Source organism: Silurus meridionalis, chromosome 25 (genome assembly GCF_014805685.1).
Source record: "Silurus meridionalis isolate SWU-2019-XX chromosome 25, ASM1480568v1, whole genome shotgun sequence".
NCBI lineage: Eukaryota > Metazoa > Chordata > Actinopteri > Siluriformes > Siluridae > Silurus > Silurus meridionalis.
In genome coordinates, this window is record NC_060908.1 from 16,619,737 (window position 1) to 16,637,500 (window position 17,764).

The 17,764-nt window shown below is 43.2% G+C and overlaps 2 protein-coding genes across 2 annotated transcripts in view; one reads left to right on the forward strand and one right to left on the reverse strand.

Annotated features, from left to right (window-relative positions):
• The first annotated feature begins 2,145 nt into the window (after window positions 1–2,145).
• On the forward strand, window positions 2,146–8,224 carry sh2d1aa (SH2 domain containing 1A duplicate a). The gene is made up of 3 exons (XM_046839303.1): window positions 2,146–2,465; window positions 6,450–6,513; window positions 7,871–8,224. Exons 1-3 carry the CDS (start codon window positions 2,329–2,331, stop codon window positions 8,030–8,032), a joined length of 363 nt encoding a protein of 120 aa, XP_046695259.1. The 5' UTR covers window positions 2,146–2,328; the 3' UTR covers window positions 8,033–8,224.
• Window positions 8,225–9,420: 1,196 nt separating this feature from the next.
• Window positions 9,421–17,764, reverse strand: part of tenm1 (teneurin transmembrane protein 1) — a 114,245-nt gene continuing 105,901 nt past the window's right edge. The window contains 7 exon segments of the mRNA XM_046839003.1: window positions 9,421–12,057; window positions 12,163–12,305; window positions 12,503–13,732; window positions 14,938–15,328; window positions 16,446–16,736; window positions 17,232–17,491; window positions 17,594–17,763. Of these exon segments, the coding sequence (XP_046694959.1) occupies window positions 11,302–12,057; window positions 12,163–12,305; window positions 12,503–13,732; window positions 14,938–15,328; window positions 16,446–16,736; window positions 17,232–17,491; window positions 17,594–17,763 (3,241 nt within the window). The 3' untranslated portion in view covers window positions 9,421–11,301.

The window sequence follows — 17,764 nt, forward strand, 5'->3', positions numbered from 1 at the left end:
TAGTGTGCTTTTATTGGCTAATCTCTTGGCAAGATTAGTGTGTGTGTGTGTGTGTGTGTGTGTGTAGGTGTGTGTGTGTGTGTGTGTGTGTGTGTGTGTGTGTGTGTGTGTGTGTGTGTCAAGTCAAGTTTATTTCTATTGCGCTATTTACAACAGACATTGTCTTGAAGCAGCTTTACAGAATTTAACAGTGAAGGTGAATGGTGTGTGTTTATCCCTGATGAGCAGCATGGAGACTGTGGTGAAGGAAAAACTTCCTTAGATGTTATGAGGAAGAAACCTTAAGAGGAACCAAACTCAAAAGCAGAAACTTTCATCACCCATCATTTGGGTGACATCAAGGGTGTGATTATAGTCTTTAAACACTACAGAACACTGGAGAGTGAGAACTAACATGAGCACTGGAGTGTGTGATTATGAGTAACTGTGTGTGACTGTGTGTGTGGGTGTGTGTGTGTGTGTGTGAGACACGGTATGTATAGAGTGATACATTCTCTTAATATCATTAGTAAAAACTGAAAACAAAACGGATGTGTTTGATTTGAAGCTGAAAGGGTGGAAAATAAAACATTTCTCGGGGAAGAGTGCGATTCTTCATGCAGCTTTCTGACACGTTACTCAGTGTGTGTGTGTGTGTGTGTGTGTGTGTGTGTGTGTGTGTGTGTGTGTGTGTGTGTGTGTGTGTGTGTGTGCGGAGAGAGAGACGAGGTCCATCTCAGTGTTTTCTTTCTCAATCCCTCTAAATCCTGTTCACACCGACAGAGGAAGAAACGAGGAGTGGATCAGTGTGTGTGTGTGTGTGTGTGTGTGTGTGTGTGTGTGTGTGTGTGTGTGTGTGTGTGTGTTGTAAATGATACAAAATTTAATACATTTGAGCTCAAATAAATGTTCTTTTTAATAAAATAATGACTTTTTCAATCATATGTGCACAATAGGGTCAAAAGTATTGAGAGAATTTTTCAACTCTGATGTGGTTCTTTTACAGAATAAACTTCTTCTCTTGAGCTCCAATATTATTGAAATCCTTTTGGATGAATGTGAACACTGACTGCACCCCAGGAACCCCCTCATCTTCTCACCTACATCAGTACCTGACTTTACTAACACCCTTTAGCTGAATGAATCTCCACGACATCTAGTGGAACATCTTCCCAGAAGAGTGGAGCTCATTATACCAGGCAATTGAGACTCACTGTGGAAAGAAATGTCTTTGTGTTATTATGAGACAGAAAGTGTGAACAACAGCAAAATTCATTCTAATAAAGGACTAGAATAGAAACAATGAAAAAACTTCCATTTTTTTGATAAAAGTACAAATAAAAAGCAATACATAAAAATAAAGCTCATAATTTCTGAATGAAAAAACAAAACGAACAAAAACAAAGAAAAATGAATCATAATAAACATCAAAAATCATAATTTCCGACTTACAACTAGGAAAAAAATGACAAGAAAATGCCTCCTTAATACAGAATTCCTGCTCAGGATCGTTCAATAATAATGGCTGCGTCATAAACACACACACACACACCCACACACACCCACACACACACACACACACACACACACACACACACACACACACACACACACACACACACGTAATACCACCTTCTTGAGTAAACAGATTTTCATATTTTGGTGAATATTTCATATTTTAAAGGAGTTAAAGTGGAGCGATCAATTAGCATAACGAGTGGACACTGTTGCTTAGCTGGCAGGAATGTAGCTGTTTCTACTCGAGCTCCACACATCGTGATGGTATGAAGAGGGAAAGAAAGAGACGTGTAGAACGGTGAGACTCGACTCAGAATATTCTCACACACACTAATGCTTGGCGAGTGCAAACCCAGAGCATCCAGAGCATCAGAACATCCAGAGCATCAGAACATCCAGAACTCCTCCAGGCCTCAGTGCTGGTTCATGTATCATTGTGCAGTAAATAAAGTGGTTTCTCTGTGTTTCTGGGCAGGGTTTGTGGTTGCGAGTGGTTAAAGTGTGGCAAATGCTGAATAAGTCGATTCTAAAGACAAGCTGCTACTTCCTGTGTGTGTGTGTGTGTGTGTGTGTGTGTGTGTGTGTGTGTGTGTGTGTGTGTGTGTGTGGGCGAGAGAGAGAGAGAGAGAGAGAGAACATGTGTACATACATTCCTTCCTGATTTCTCTATCACTTCTAAATGTATTAGTGCTGAACGACATCGTTCACTACAGAGCCTCTCTGATCGATCTCAGGATTCTGAGGGTGTTTGAGTGTGTGTGTGTGAGTGTGTGAGTGTGTGTGTGTGTGTGTGTGAGAGAAAGAGTTCAAAAGGTTTAAAGAGCAATAAGGATGGAAGGATTAGCGATGTACCATGGAGCCATCAGTAAAGAACAAGCTCAGAGGATCCTGGGAGCAGCGGGACGAGACGGGAGCTTCCTGATCAGAGACAGCGAGACCGTCCCAGGGTCCTACTGCATCTGTGTGCTGTATGTACTGCTGATACACACACACACACACACACACACACACACACACACACACACACACACACCATATATATACATACAGTGGAGAGGTTAATTTGTTCCTGAAAACCGCTCGTGCTCCTACAAAGATTTATACCAGTAAAACATCTCCTACGCTGATGTTCTCGTACTTCAAGGCACTCGTACACCAGGGTTCCACTGTATAAAGATATCATAAATATATATCATGCAAATTCTTTTCTTCTTTAGTCCACATTTACTCTTCTGGGAAGAAGTTCCCCTGGATTTGTGTGGAGATTCATTCAGTCACAAGCGTGTTAGTAAAGTCAGGTGGTGATGTAGGTGAGAAGGTGAGGAGGTTCCTGGAGTGCAGTCAGCAATCACATTTATCCCAAAGGTGTTCAATAAAGTTGGAGTTCTATAGCAGGAGATCTTCCACACACTTCCAACCCATGTATCTTCATGGAGCTGGCTTTGTGCATGAATGTCCTGCTGGATCAGGTTTGGGTCTCCTAGTTCAAGTGACGGTAAACTTTGTGCTAAAAGTTTGGAGAAGAACCACATAAAGCTGCAAACCCAATCTTTTTGGCCCTAGCGCGTGGTTTTAGGACTTTTTTTCTGTTGGGTTCATTGGAATTTCCTCAGAAAGTATCTGCGAGACATTGAAGTTTGTGGTGTGTGAGCAGTGAAGGTCGTGGTTATGATGAGCTTGAAACATTTTCTTTGACTAAACCACAACATCTGCATGAGTACATTTGGAGCGAGCGTCAGGTACAAAATTAGATTTTACAAAAGGATGTGAATGTGATTTTTTTTTTAACTTCTGAATTATTGAGTCAATAAAAAAAAAACATTTAATTTCCCACCAAAAATGTAAATATTGCTTAACATGCGTTTTACATAAAAACATACAGTATCATCTCCAATGTGACAAAAGCATTGGGACACACAAAAAAAAGAAATTTTCCCTTCACTTGAACTAGAAGACCCAAAACCTGTTCCAGCATGACAATGCACAAAGCCAGCACAATGAACATCTGCTTTCCATGGGTTGAAGTGGAAGATCTCCTGCTCTAGAGCTCCAAACCTATTAAGATGAATGCAAACGCTGACTGCACCCCAGGCCTCCTCACCTTCTCACCTCCATCAGTACCTGACTTAATAACACCCTTGTGGCTGAAGGAATCTCCACAAAATCTTCAGTGGAACATCTTTCCAGAAGAGTGGAGCTCATTATAACAGCAGATGGAAACTCAATGTGGAATGGGTGATTCAAAAATCACACCGTGATCTTCTGCTCAGGTCTTCACCTCTGAATTCAAGCGATTCGTGATTTCATCTGTCACTTCGCGACATTTCCTAAATTCAAAGAAATCGTAACTCATCAAAACAATGAAAGCAAAAGCTGTAAAAGCATGAGCTGACTTTTCAACCCGACGCTTCACTACTGAATCTGAGCAGCGAAGTCTCATGTGACATTGTTCTCACTTCTGATACCCACCTGCACATCTGGCCACTTCTGTATTTCAGGTTTTCAATACTTCCCTAACATCCAGTTCCTCAGAACTATCTCAATATTCCATCTGTAACATCTCCACCACTGGCTCAGAAGCCATGGCCACAGTGTTTTATGGGGTTTCACCTCTTTCCTACAGTCAGGATGGAGGTAATGGATATTTGGAGGACGATTCAGTGATATTTTTGATGTAGTATTCTGTTGCTTTTGATGATATTTACAGCAAGGTCCCTAATTGTAAGACTGTTCAGAAGAAACTGTTCCTGTATATAATTTTACTTCATTTTGATTGAACAGAACTTGTGGCTGGAGTGAAGCTTTCGTTCTTTTCAATGTGACGTGAAAATAATTTGCCACTTAAAATGTAGGTGTTTTATTCATCCGGCCGCCTTTTAACAGCAAAAGATGTCAAAAACTGAGCAAGCGATCGAGGGGCAGTGAGGGCTTTTGAGCAGTCACATGACACTAACTGATATGTGGCAAGTGTTAGCTTGATGTACAAAACTGTGAACCGCAAATTTGAAAAAAACCCCAACAACCTGAGAGTACAGACCTCGTTGCTTGGCCTATAAATGACACCATGAATTTGTCAGTTCCTTCCAGAATAACAGCAGACCCTGTAACCTGACTCCAACTTTGTTCCAGCTGAGACATACCAAAACAGAACTTCTGCATTTTAAATAGATCTGCTGATCATTAGTGTTGAACTGTAACCCAAACACTGGCTCTGGTCTTCTCAGCCCTTTTCTCAGCCCTTCTCCTGGAATTCCTGTTTCCCTACAGATGTAGTGATTTCCTGTTCTCTACTACATCACAGTGTATCCAGATACCAGGAGGACTTTCAAGGAATGCCCTCAAACACAACTGGAATATGCAGATGTCTGGTTAAGAGGAGCAGAATTCCAGACCGGGTTTTTTCCCCCTTCTGATTACAACCGCATATGATTTTGCAGAAGTGTATCATTCAGATCGAGTCCAGTCCAAGATCTAAACTGAGCAAGTAACTGAGGGTTACGTGATTTGTTCGAGAAACAACGGACTTGCTGATGGTCTGGGATTTAGTATAGGGATTTGGACATGAGGGAGCTCGGCTGTTAAGGTTCTGAACCACTCAATGGGAGGTTGAGAGTTCAAATCCCAGTGCAGCCATTCTGCCTCTGTTAAACCCTTAAGCAATGTCCTGAACTGTCAATTGCTCCAACAACCATGTGGGTACTGTGACCCCCAGCTTCCGTCCAGCTGGGTCATTCCCTCGAGGAAGAAGCACAACCGCTAATCTAAAACAAACATTTCCAAATCTGGGCTTTCCGACATATTTGTTTTGTTATTTTGCCTTTGCTCTTAAATACAGATACTGTATTTATCTAATCTAAGCAATCAGATCTTCAGCACACTGTTCTGAGAAACACATGCAATAAGCGTGTGCCCTAAAGAGGAGTTCAGGAATCATTTAGAAAAATTGTTCTAAATCAGAAATAAATACAATCCAACATGCAAATACCATGAATACGAGTCCTAAGAACATTTTTTGTACAAACTGTAATGAACGGACATTCGGTGTTGAGGATGAGGATGGGGATGGGTTCCCTTTGAGTCTGGTTCCTCTCCAGTTTCCTTCCTCTGTGGTATCAAAAAGTTTTGAGACTTGCAACGTATTCAAGAAACTTTATTTATCTACATTTCCACACAATCACCTTCAAACCAGTCCTCCTGCACTGTAATACATCTCCCAGCATTCTTCTGTTATGTGTCATGGAGTCTTCATTTTAAAGCATGTCAAACTCCTTCTGTGATTCATGCCGGACCTCCGCAGTGGTGTCAAAATGCCAACCTTTGAGCTGGGCAACGGTGTGGCTGGGATTAGAACTCCAAAGGCCAATGCCTGTAGCCACTAAGCTCCCACCTCCCCATTGGTTTACCCTGGCTGGTGGGTTAAAACCTGACACCAATCTCTGGACTACAAATCTGGACTGCATTTTTTTCTGCATGTGCACTCTCTTTAATAGAAGCTCTCTCTGAGTTTTCTCTCTGGACCTGCCTGATTCATCCTGATCAATCCCAACATCTGGATGGAATTTTCCTCCATTGGAGACTGCTGAAGATGGCTCCACATAAACAGTATTACGATCCATGAGGTTACTGTAGAAGGTTAAACTCAAGAACCTTGAAGATAAATTTGGACTGTAATTAGGGCTTTAACTGTTGTGTACAGTTTTTAAATGTCTATCAGTAAACAGGTGAGAACCTCAACAACGATGGAATTATAATGAATGGAAATCTGGTGTCAGGATGAACATGAGTTCCCTTCTGAGTCTGGTTCCTCTCAAAGTTTCTCTCTCATTCCATCTCAGGGACGTTTAAAAGAATACAGCTTCACAGTGTTTAGATTATTCCAGCGATTCCTGCTAAGATCGGTGATGACTGATCTTCCATAATTCATAAGCTGCTCTGTTTTTCTCTCTCTGCAGGTGTGATCAGTGTGTGTTCACCTACAGGCTCTTCCAGGTCGAGGGCAAAGTGTGGAAAACAGATGTACGTGATGATGCACTCACAGTGAACAGGCTTTCACACCTCTGACTATGCATTTCCCCCCAATGATTCAACAGTCGCTTGACGTGTGTTAAGAAACATGTAGACCCCAGTGTGAGGAAGTTCTGCATGGAGTTTAAATCTGGTGCTCAACTTTATTACCCACAGAGTGCAAAGAACATGTGGGTCATTTATCAAGGAAACCAGGCAGATAATAATCCATGAGATATTTATTAGGTTTTATTCATTAACGTTGTCTATTTTTAAACACTGTGTGTGTGTGTGTGTGTGTGTGTGTGTGTGTGTGTGTGTGTGTGTGTGTGTGTGTGTAAACTTTACTTGATTTTCATAACAGTACATGTGTTGGTGGGATCACATGACCTTCAACTATTTACTTTGTTCTTTTTGAACTATTAAACCCTTCAGTCAGTGTGAATAGTGGATTGTGATTGGCTGGAAGGAGTTCAGGTGTGAATATTGGATTGTGATTGGCTGGAAGGAGTTCAGGTGTGAATAGTGGATTGTGATTGGCTGGAAGGAGTTCAGGTGTGAATAGTGGATTGTGATTGGCTGGAAGGAGTTCAGGTGTGAATAGTGGATTGTGATTGGCTGGAAGGAGTTCAGGTGTGAATAGTGGATTGTGATTGGCTGGAAGGAGTTCAGGTGTGAATAGTGGATTGTGATTGGCTGGAAGGAGTTTAGGTGTGAATAGTAGATTGTGATTGGCTGGAAGGAGTTCAGGTGTGAATAGTAGATTGTGATTGGCTGGAAGGAGTTCAGGTGTGAATAGTGGATTGTGATTGGTGGAGGTTCAGGTGTGTATAGTGGATTGTGATTGGCTGAAAGGAGTTCAGGTGTGAATAGTAGATTGTGATTGGCTGGAAGGAGTTCAGGTGTGAATAGTGGATTGTGATTGGCTGGAAGAAGTTCAGAGCTCCATGGAGGATTTTTGCACATGAATTGGTACCTGAATTTGATACGTTTTGAGGTATAAGATGAATTTGAAGAAGCTGGAGAAGAAAACGTTAAATAAATGTAATCTTCTGGAACTACTGCGTGTGAGATTCGGAGCAGCAGAATTGGAGATGTAACGAGTCGTATATCGCGTTATGAAAACGAACTATTATTTTGATCCATTCAGTCAGTTTTGCGCTGCAAACATCCACAGCAGCTTGAACTTCTCAATGCTGGGAAGAGATCATGGTAGAAGGTGATCATCTATGGCTAAGTGTGAGGTCTTATGTGCACTAACGTCCTGTAACATCTCACACCTTCATCTGGCTCCATCACTTACACATGGTTGATCTAAACATATGAGAGGACTCACATGGGTTTATTCCCTGTGCTCTGTGTTGTCCAGACGGCTCCCGGGGTGAAGGAGCGACTCTTCCGAAACGTCCAGAACCTCCTGGCGGCATACCAGGAACCGGACCAGGGCATCGCCATTCCTCTGCAATTTCCTGTAAATAACCCTCACGAGCGACCCCTGAAACTCCCACCACGGACACACATCCCCCGCTGAAATCCTGCATTACTAAACAGCACCGTGACTGTACACGTGACGCACGTGATGTACATGACCACGTCGTCATCCGGAGACGAGTTACATGAAGGCAATCATTTACACGTTATTCCGAAAGAAATGATTCATATTCTGTTTTTTTACTGATGTTTTTGTTTTAATACATAATTAAATATCTTTTATTCCTTTTTATTATGTTTTGCTTTTTTTAACGTTTTTTCCTTCAAAATTTAAGAGTAAATAAATTATTAATTATTATACTTTTCTTTTCTTTACATATTTACACACTTTTTTCCTTCATTTTCTATTGTTAAATATGTAATTATATAAATTACAAATGAAAGATTTAATAAATATTTTTTTATTACTTTATACTTTTTTATAAAAATTTCCAGCTGGAGGTTCAGAAAACTGCTGAATTTCAATGATAAACTTTAAAAAAAAAAAAATTTAACAATAATCATCATCTCACACACCGAATTAATCCTACACTATTGGACGTTTCTGGATGCAGTAGCATGAAGTTCTTCGCTTGGACTAGGAGACCCAAATCTGAGTGGGCACAGGCTGGCGTGAAGATCCTGAATGGGCTGCTACAGAGCTCTGACCTCAACCCTACTAGGATAAATGTTTTCATGCTGACTGCACCCCAGGCCTCCTCACCTTCTCACCTACATCAGTACCTGACTTTACTGACACCCTTCTGGCTCAATGAATCTCCACAAAAATCCAGTGGAACATCTTCCCAGAAGAGTGGAGTTGATTGTAACAGAGAATGGGGACTTACTGTACAGTGTGTGTGTGTGTGTGTGTGTGTGTGTGTGTGTGTGTTTTGTTCTTTATTAGCACCAATCACTCAGCTCTCGGATTTCATTCTGAAAAACACATTTCCTTCTACAGATGGTTTTATTTCACTAATTAGCTTTCGTTTTTCTGAGGCTAGGAAACACACACACACACACACACACACACACACACACACACACACACACACACACACACAGATCGCAATCAAGATCGAATACGGTTGGTTTTGCAGTTTCACTCCTCGCTGTGTTTTCTTAAACATTTGAACGTTGAGAGTGCCCCCTAGTGGAGAGCCTCAAACACTACAAGTGTTTGTAGTGGAAACGACCATTTCTGAGGCTGAAGTGTATAACTCGTAATCTATTTATTTCTGTTAAACTGCTTCAGGACAATTCAATCCATTGTTAAAAGCGCTATACAAATTAAATTGGGTTGAATCGAACTGAACAGCACGCATTTCGGAACAAATGCGCCGCATGTTAAGGTTACAAAATAAATTGTAAAATAATAATAATAATAATAATAATAATAATAATAATAATAATAAAACCAACACCACCTGTGAAAGGTCACGCCATTCGTTGAACTTCACATCATGTTTTACTTGTGGATTTGCGAACACATTTTCAACCATCTGAGCATTCAGCTTCTATACACAGCACAGAGAAAGACAACGGCAACACTCCATTGTTTTTATTATGATTTTTTTTTACGTATAGCTGCTCAAACGAAGTTTTGTTAGCGATAGCGACGATGGTCGAGTATTCAGTCATCGAGCGTTTCTTCTCCAGCTCCTGATCTCACACATAATTCTTCCTCTAAACATTCCTCTCTGCTCCTTTCTCAGGATCGTGATAGCGAGGTGACTTTATGAATTGTCTTCATGGCAGCAAAATGACCCCGAAAAACCCCACCCTCCCAACACCCCTCCCCCCAGCCTGTGACCTCACGGGTTCCTCAGTTCTGCAGTCCTGCAGTTTCTTATCGGTGCTGAAAAGGAACTGAAGCTTTGCCGGTTAAAACCCGGTTCTTTTAGTGGTTTGGAAAAGCGCAAGACGGCAGCAGATTAGGCACACGATCAGAGTCCAGAAAAAACACAGCCAGCATGCCATTTAAACTAAAGATTCCGGCATGACGTCCAAAAAGATTCCAGAATGTCATTCATGTAGATGGTTTCGGAATGCCCTTTAAAACCAGGATTCCAGAATTCCCATTTTAGTCACAGGAGTCCTGAATTCAATTCACATAAGAGATTCACATATTGAACACGATTCCAGAATTCCCATTTCTGCGGAACATTCTTGGAATTTTCATTTGAACAGAAACCATCACCGGCAAACCGGGCAGAAGATTTCATCTTAATACTTTAAAAGAACATGGCAGAATTCCGGGGAATGCCACTTTGAATAATAACAATACTGCGTGTTGGTTTTCATTATAAAAGTAAGCAACTAAAAAAAGAAACTCAGAAACGAAGTAATAATTAATTGCAGAATTCCGTTGAAACTGGAGGCTCCGGAATGCTACTCGAGTTAATCAGGTTTTTATTTCTTAGTTAGTTTTTTGTTTTTTCAAACTGGTTCCTTGTAAAAAACTTTGGAGATTTTGTAGTTTCATTTAAACATAATAATAATAATAATAATAATAATAATAATAATAATAATAATTCCAATAAGAAAAATTCTGGAATGCCATTTAAAGAGCAGATCCTGGAACGTCGTTTCAACATAAATTTAGCGGAATGGGAATTTTCAAAGGGAAGAAAAAAAAACTCCTGACTTCAAAAATGACAGAAAACCAGAAAAAAAACGACAAAAAAATACATTAGACAAAAGATAAAATCCCGGATTGCGTCGCAAAGCAGACGATTCTGCAGTTCCTATCGAATTCCGGAATGCTGTTTAAAACAGAAAGATCCTCTAAAGCAGGTGATAGTAGAAGGCCACAGGAGTGAGGGAACGCCGTCGGGCCGTGTGATATGTGACGGTTTTCCAATCCGAGGCGTCCGAATCCACAAAAGAAAGCTAAAAGATGATGTTCCCGGGAATGATATCCTTAATTAACCCTCCCCAAGTTTTCTTTTTCTGTCACTTTAACGTCCACGTGATCTTTCCACACAGACGGATGAGCGTGGGGTCTGTACGCGACGTCGCACTCGTCGGATATTTTCAGAATATTCACAAGGGCGGTTTTGTCTTCAGGTCTTTTCGCCGGGGGGATTAAGGAAAGCAGAGGCATTTCAGGTCCGAACAGAAGGCTTTTGCGTCACGAATAAAACATTAACACAAAAAAGTAATAAATGTAAAGCTTGCAAACAGGGCACTTCCTCAAATAACATCATGATGCATTGTTTGATCGCATTCCAGAGTCTAAGAAGTCTTTCTTTGTTTTTGCCTTGGCAACATCCTGGAAAGAAAGCTGAGAAACGCTTGTGTGTGTGTGTGTGTGTGTGTGTGTGTGTGTTACCTACGCCCAGCGTCAGTCTGTCTGATTAGCTGTACATTAAATGGACTATCGGCCAGTTCAGGATGCTGTTCCACAGGCAGGATGTAAAATCCGTCGTAACCCGTGACGTGCCCCTCGGAAAGAAGCTCCTCCTTCTCTTTCTCCGTCCACGCCTTGATTCCTCCTTCTCCCTCGCGTACTCGTCTCTGCTCCATTAGCCACGCCCCTCGCACCGCCCTTGCCCGCGCCGTCTCGATCACTCGCACTCGTTCCTCGTCCGGCGTTGCGCCGTAGCGCACGTGCAAACCGAGCGCCCCCTGCTGGAGGACGATTTCTGCAAAGCGCCGCGTTTCTCCACCCATTACCGCGCTCATTTGCGAAACCGACACGTTCACGCCGTTCTCCAGAACCCTGGCTCCGCCCCCGACTCCGACCACGGCAAGGTCCGCTTCCAGCGAGCTAGCCTTGCAGAAATAGTGCGTGTCGCGCCCGGAGACGGTGAAGTGGAGGTCGCTTAAGTAGACAGCGCCTTTCAGAAGCGACGCCACGCGACGCCCGTCCTCGCTAGCCACGCCCACTATCTCCGTCACCACGACACCTTCGTGGATAGCAAACTTCACACCTTTGCCAAAGATGGAGGAGAGGGCGGAGAAGCCGGGCCGGAGCGTACGCTTGGTTCCCGGCTTCCCGTTGGCCGAGCTCATGGGGAGGCGGTCCAATGAGATGAAGCTCTGAAGTCTCCTCTGAAGCTCACACTGAACTCCAAGAACGACCTGAAAAAAGAAGCAGGACAGAGGGAGAGGGTATCGTGAATCTACAACGTATGATAGATCAATTCTTTTATGCCCGTTTCATACTTGAAATATTTCCCATCAGACCTTGTTCGGCTCCCAGCTGTGTGTTCGTGTCTGTGTGTTCATCATCTCGTATGTGTGTTGGGTTTTCTCCACCGGCAGCGTGGGAAAGCCGGGAACTACGTTATGGAGTTGGAAGCCAAACAGCTGCAGCCAGCTGCTAACATCTGCCCCCACACACACGCACACACACACACACACACACACACACACACACACACACACACACACACACTCTTATTTGAGTTGAGTCAAACTTACAGAAAAGCATGTCCAAGACATCAGGAATCAAAATAATTTCACAGTAACCATAGCAACCAGTAGGCAGCAAGGCTATAAGGAACATTATGATCTATAATCTCACCTGTGGTAAACTTGGTGACATCTTGCACGTCACCCAGCGGGTTGTTGTTCTTGAATGCATACAGGTTGAACGGTTTGGGATCCTCGCTCATCTCCGCCCACAGGTCGTGATTGGGCGTGGTCCATCTCCCAGCGACGGTGTCATAGTCACGGCGCCCGATGCGGACCAGGCGCGTGAGGGGGTCGTAGAGCCCTCCGTGGAACCCGAACGGCAGCGCGAAGGCCGGGTTCGAATCGCGGTAGACGTCTCCGTACGGCGTGTATCGGATCTCCTTGACCACGGTGCCTCGGCTGCTGAAGATGGCAAGCGGCGTCCCTGCCACGTCACACGCCACGTAGAACTCCTCGCCACTGCTCATCTCCATAGCAATCAGGTGACCCTGCAGGTCGTAGTAGAGCGAAGTGATCTCGGAGGCGGCGTGATCGTAAAGATGCGTGACGCGGGTCGGTTCATTCAGATCGGCGTAGAAAAACTGAACCCGTGTACCATCGCTGGTTTGCGTGAAAACGCGTCTTCCGAGTCCATCGTATCGATAGGAAATGCGGCGGCCCGTCTGGCGATCTACCGCCCCCTGTAGGTGGCCGTTAGCGCTGTAACGGAACACAAGGGTGCCACGTGAGTGCAGGAACCCGTCCTCATCCATGCGGTACTGGACATCTCCAAGGCGTGTGATGCGATCTCGGAGATCGTAGCGTATCGGTGTAAGCCGTCCATTAATGTTGACGTCGCCGTGACTCAGCAGATTGATGTTTCCGTTCAGGTCGTAGCCGTAGCGCCACATGGGACGGTCATCTACTGACACCGATGCCAGCTGGCCGTCTGCGTCGTAGCGGTAAGTGTGGCGCGTGACGTTAGCATCGACGCCAACGCGCACGTCGCACGCGCTGACGTGTCCCGCGCCATCGTACTGCAGCGTCATCCAGAAGGCTATAGACTTCAGGATCTCATACTGGACCTCGATGAGCTGCCCGTTCGCATTGTAGATCTTGGTGTGCTTCATTGCGTGCGTAGTGATCACCTGGTTCAGGTCGTAGCTGATCACGCTGAACTTGCCGAACTGCTCGATACGTCCCGACACGTCCACGTACCGGTACAGGTCGATGGGAAGCGGTGTCTCGTTGATCATCGCTTGCATGCTTGTGACCCGGAAGTTGTTGTAGCTGTAGTCGAAGCGTGCGTTCACTAAACCCTCCTCACTAAAACGGTAGATCTGACGACCCACTAACGGACCTGACGGGAACAACAGACACAATGGAATCAAATTAAGAATTTATCACACACACACACACACACACACACACACACACACACAAATAATTTTATTAGCATAATATCTTGCTCCAAAAGCATGATTCATGCTGCCGCATCTGAAGGCGTCCTACACAATTGTGTGCCTCCAACTTTGTGCTAACAGTTTGGAGAAGAACCACATATGGCTGGAAAAGTCAGGTGTCCCTATACTTTGTGTGTATTGTCCTTGCTGTTCTGACAGCGTAACGGAACGCTATATCAAAACAAAAATGCTAACGTAGCTAACAGTTCGGACAGTCTCTAGCTAGCATGAAGGATTTGTTTGTCTGCCTCAGCAAAATAAAAGTGATGTTTTTCCCACCGCCCCCCCGCCCCCCTGCGCTCTGTATTACTACGGCAAATCAGATTAACATAAGATTCAATAAAATGAAGAAATGATTAGCCACATTAGCAATTCTGATGATTTATATCAGCCGTCGCTTCGCTGCTCACCGATGCTGCGAGTGTCAGCACGATCCCTCGGATTCACAGAAACAGATTTTTCTCTTTTACGCTCTAATGAAAAGTTATGTGGCTCTTAAATCAGCCCTCGTCTCGGGGACGCAGTAAATATGAAGCGATGCGTGGCATAAAGGAATATTACGCCCCTCAAAATGCTAATGTGGCTAATATAAACAGACGCTAGCAGCTCCGACTAGCAGGACTGATTTGTAGAACGCGCTGGAAGCTTCTTGTCCTCATTAGGCGTTGGTCTACATGTATACGTATATCATATGTTTTATGGTTAAAAAATTTAATGAGGATAAGACCTAGCATAAGCATCGCTAATGCCTTCTCACCCGAATCGTATTTTCTGAAATATAAACGTGATAATGTGCATTACACAAACATTTTTTATGTAAATTTGTATGTAAGTAAAAATGCTAACAGTGGACGCCGTCTAGCAAATCTAGCAAAAGCAATTATGTTAGATGAAAAATAGCTACAGTTCAAACACAATAATTGACCAGCATTAGCCAGTTAAGTAGCTTAATGCTAATATAATGCTGTAATAATCCATATTTGGTTTGCTAGCTAGCTAAGATCGTTAGTTCGATGTTAAAGTTAGCCAATGTGAGTGCACGATTCTCTTCTGATTGCAGTTCAGTGGTTAATAATTTGCGTACGCTATATTTAGCACTCACCTGTCTGCCTGTAGCGTATGGTGCACACAAAGCCCTCCTGCATCAGGTGGATGGTCTTTAAAGCCCCCGAGGCCTCGTCGTAGGTGAAGCTGACCACCGTCGAGTCATAAAGGACCTCGCTGAGACGTGACGCTCGACCGTATCTGTACGCGACACGCCTCCCCGATCCCAGGTACAGCGTCCGGAGGAGGCGCCCGTCGTGGGCGTAGTCCTGAACCACAGAGTGGGCGGGGCCATCCGGGGGCGTGTAGGTGTTGCGGTAGTAGCCGATGGAGAGCGCCGTCTGCAGGCCATGTTTCACCATGCTGGGAAGAGTGACGGACAAGAGGTGGTCCATCTGATCAAACTCGAACGTGTAGCGACGCTGACTCTGCAGCAACAGCTGGATGGACTGAGAGAGAGAGAGAGAGAGAGAGAGAGAGAGAGAGAGAGAGAGAGAGAGAGAGAGAAAGCGACAGAGAGAAAATATTGAACAGCAATGACGGAACTGTAATGAATGGATTTTGGGTGTTGTGGTTGAGGATGGGTTCCCTTTTCATCCTGGTTCCTCACTAGGTTTCTAAGTCTCCTGGACTTTTTCCTCATCACTTTTGCCACTAATTCACTCATAAGGGACAAACTTTTAAGCACCGAACTTATACATTCATATTTTATAACTTCTTTATCTCCGTAAAGCTGTTTGGAAAAATATACATTATTTAAATGAGCTACACAAATAAAACATTTTTTTAATTTTATGTTTTATAATTATAACTATATAGAGGAGTTCACGGGGTTTAGAAAAACGTCCAACAAGTTAGTTATTGACTACTACTTTTATTAGGAAATTAAAACTGATTTCAAATTTCTGAATTTTCTATTTATTTAGAACTAATTGAATAGATTTTTTAATTAGGTATTTAAAACTAATTAAGCATTTAATTCGAATTGTATTATTTTATTTATTTATTATTATTTTTTAAACATGAAATTAAATTACATAAATTTTTTTCAATCAGACATTTCGATTTTCCATTCATTTTTGTATTAGCCATTTTTTTTTTGCCAATTTCATTACGAATTTTTAGACAATATTTTTATTTTTTAAACAGGAATTTAATGTTTAAAATTCTCTTAATTAGGCACTATTCATTTTTAAATGTTTTAATCAAGTATTTAAAAGTGATTACACATTTTTATCAGGCATTTAAATCTGACTTTCATTGAAAACATTATTTCAGGTATTTAACCCTAAATGTAATTTTCTAAAATATATTTTGGACATTTAACACTGAATTATATTTTTGAGTTTTTTTTTTCTTTTTTGTCAATTTTTACATCTCTTTGCGTTTGAAATAAAATAAAATAAAAAAGTCGAGCTTTAGTCAGGTCATTTTTACAGCAATTTTTTAATTAAAGTAAAAGTGTACGTTGGATATTTTATAAGCACTTTTTACTATAACTTAGTTTTGTTACATGACCTGTTACGGTGACGTGATTATGCGAGATGGTCCATGATAAACGCTTACCTTCTCCAGGAAGGTGTAGCTCCAGGTGTTGCCGTTGGCCCAGGTGCGGCTGACGAGCCTGGCGTTGTCGTAGTCTCTGCGCTCGCTCCAGTTCCCTCTCTGGATGAGGGAGACGAGGCCCGTGGTGGTGTAGCTCACCTTCACCTCGCTGTACCTGCTGGGAGTCCAGAGCACCGGGAGGCCGAGCTCGTCGTACTGAACACGCAGCGTGAACTTACGGTGATCGTCATAAATCTTCCCCACGCGAGTCGCCTGGTTGTAGTCGATCGAGAGCACGTTCCTGTTGTGAGCCTGAAACAGAGGTTTCGAAATGATTTATATACTGATTTATCAGACTGTACAGATTTCATGGCCTGCTTCTTTACACATGCAGTCCAACACACACACACACACACACACACACACACACACACAGCTACTGTGCAAATGGGAATCAATAGTCTCAGTGAATGACAGTGTAGAGAATCACGTCGTGAAATGATTTACAGAGTCAAGTACTGTGGAGCAGGTTCTCTCTATTTCTCTCTCTCTCTCTCTATCTATCTTCTCAATTTCACATTGAGTCCCTGTTTGCTGTTATAAGAAGCTCTACTCTTCTGGAAAGATGTTCCACTAGATTTTGGATTGTGCTTGTGGATTGTACAACTGTGTGTCTCCAACTCTGTAGTAATAATCTGGTGAAGAATCACATGTGGAACTTTTTATTATATATATATATATATATATATATATATATTTTTTTTTTAAATACTTTTTATACTGTGTGTGTGTGTGTGTGTGTGTTACCCGCAGTCTGCGTTCGTAGACACTATAGTTGCCTCGGCTCTGCTCTCGCCTCTGCCTCCACTCGATCAGGCTCGAGCTCTGTTCTCCTGGCAGCGTGATGTTGAACCTGCCCACGGTGGGGTGGATCGCCCCTGGCAACAGCCCCGGTAATGGCCCCGCCCCCATGTTGGGCTCCGTGCTTAGAGTCACATCCATACCGCTGGAGTATGTGGCGGACAGAGAACCATCTCCGCTCACACGATACACACTCCCCGCATGACCTACAGAGCGACAGAGAGGGTCTGGCTGTTAGAAGCTCCACCCTTTTTTATTGATATTCGATAACGATGATTCCAAACACACACACACACACACACACACACCTTGCCGCAGAGTATACATCGTACTGTCCTCTGAGTGGTTAGTGATGGTCATGAAGTGCCCTCGGTTTGAAGTGCACTCCACCCTGACCGAGCTCTCCATGATGCCGTGGTACCCACTGACCTCTCCCGTCGGCAAGGTCATGTTGATCAGGTGCCCGTCGATGTCGTACC

Coding starts and splice junctions, on each gene's coding strand:
- sh2d1aa (XM_046839303.1), top strand. CDS start 2,329: ATGGAAGGATTAGCGATGTACCATGGAGCCATCAGTAAAGAACAAGCT. Junction 2,466..6,449: donor TCCTACTGCATCTGTGTGCT/GTATGTACTGCT, acceptor CTCTCTCTGCAG/GTGTGATCAGTGTGTGTTCA. Junction 6,514..7,870: donor GCAAAGTGTGGAAAACAGAT/GTACGTGATGAT, acceptor TGTGTTGTCCAG/ACGGCTCCCGGGGTGAAGGA.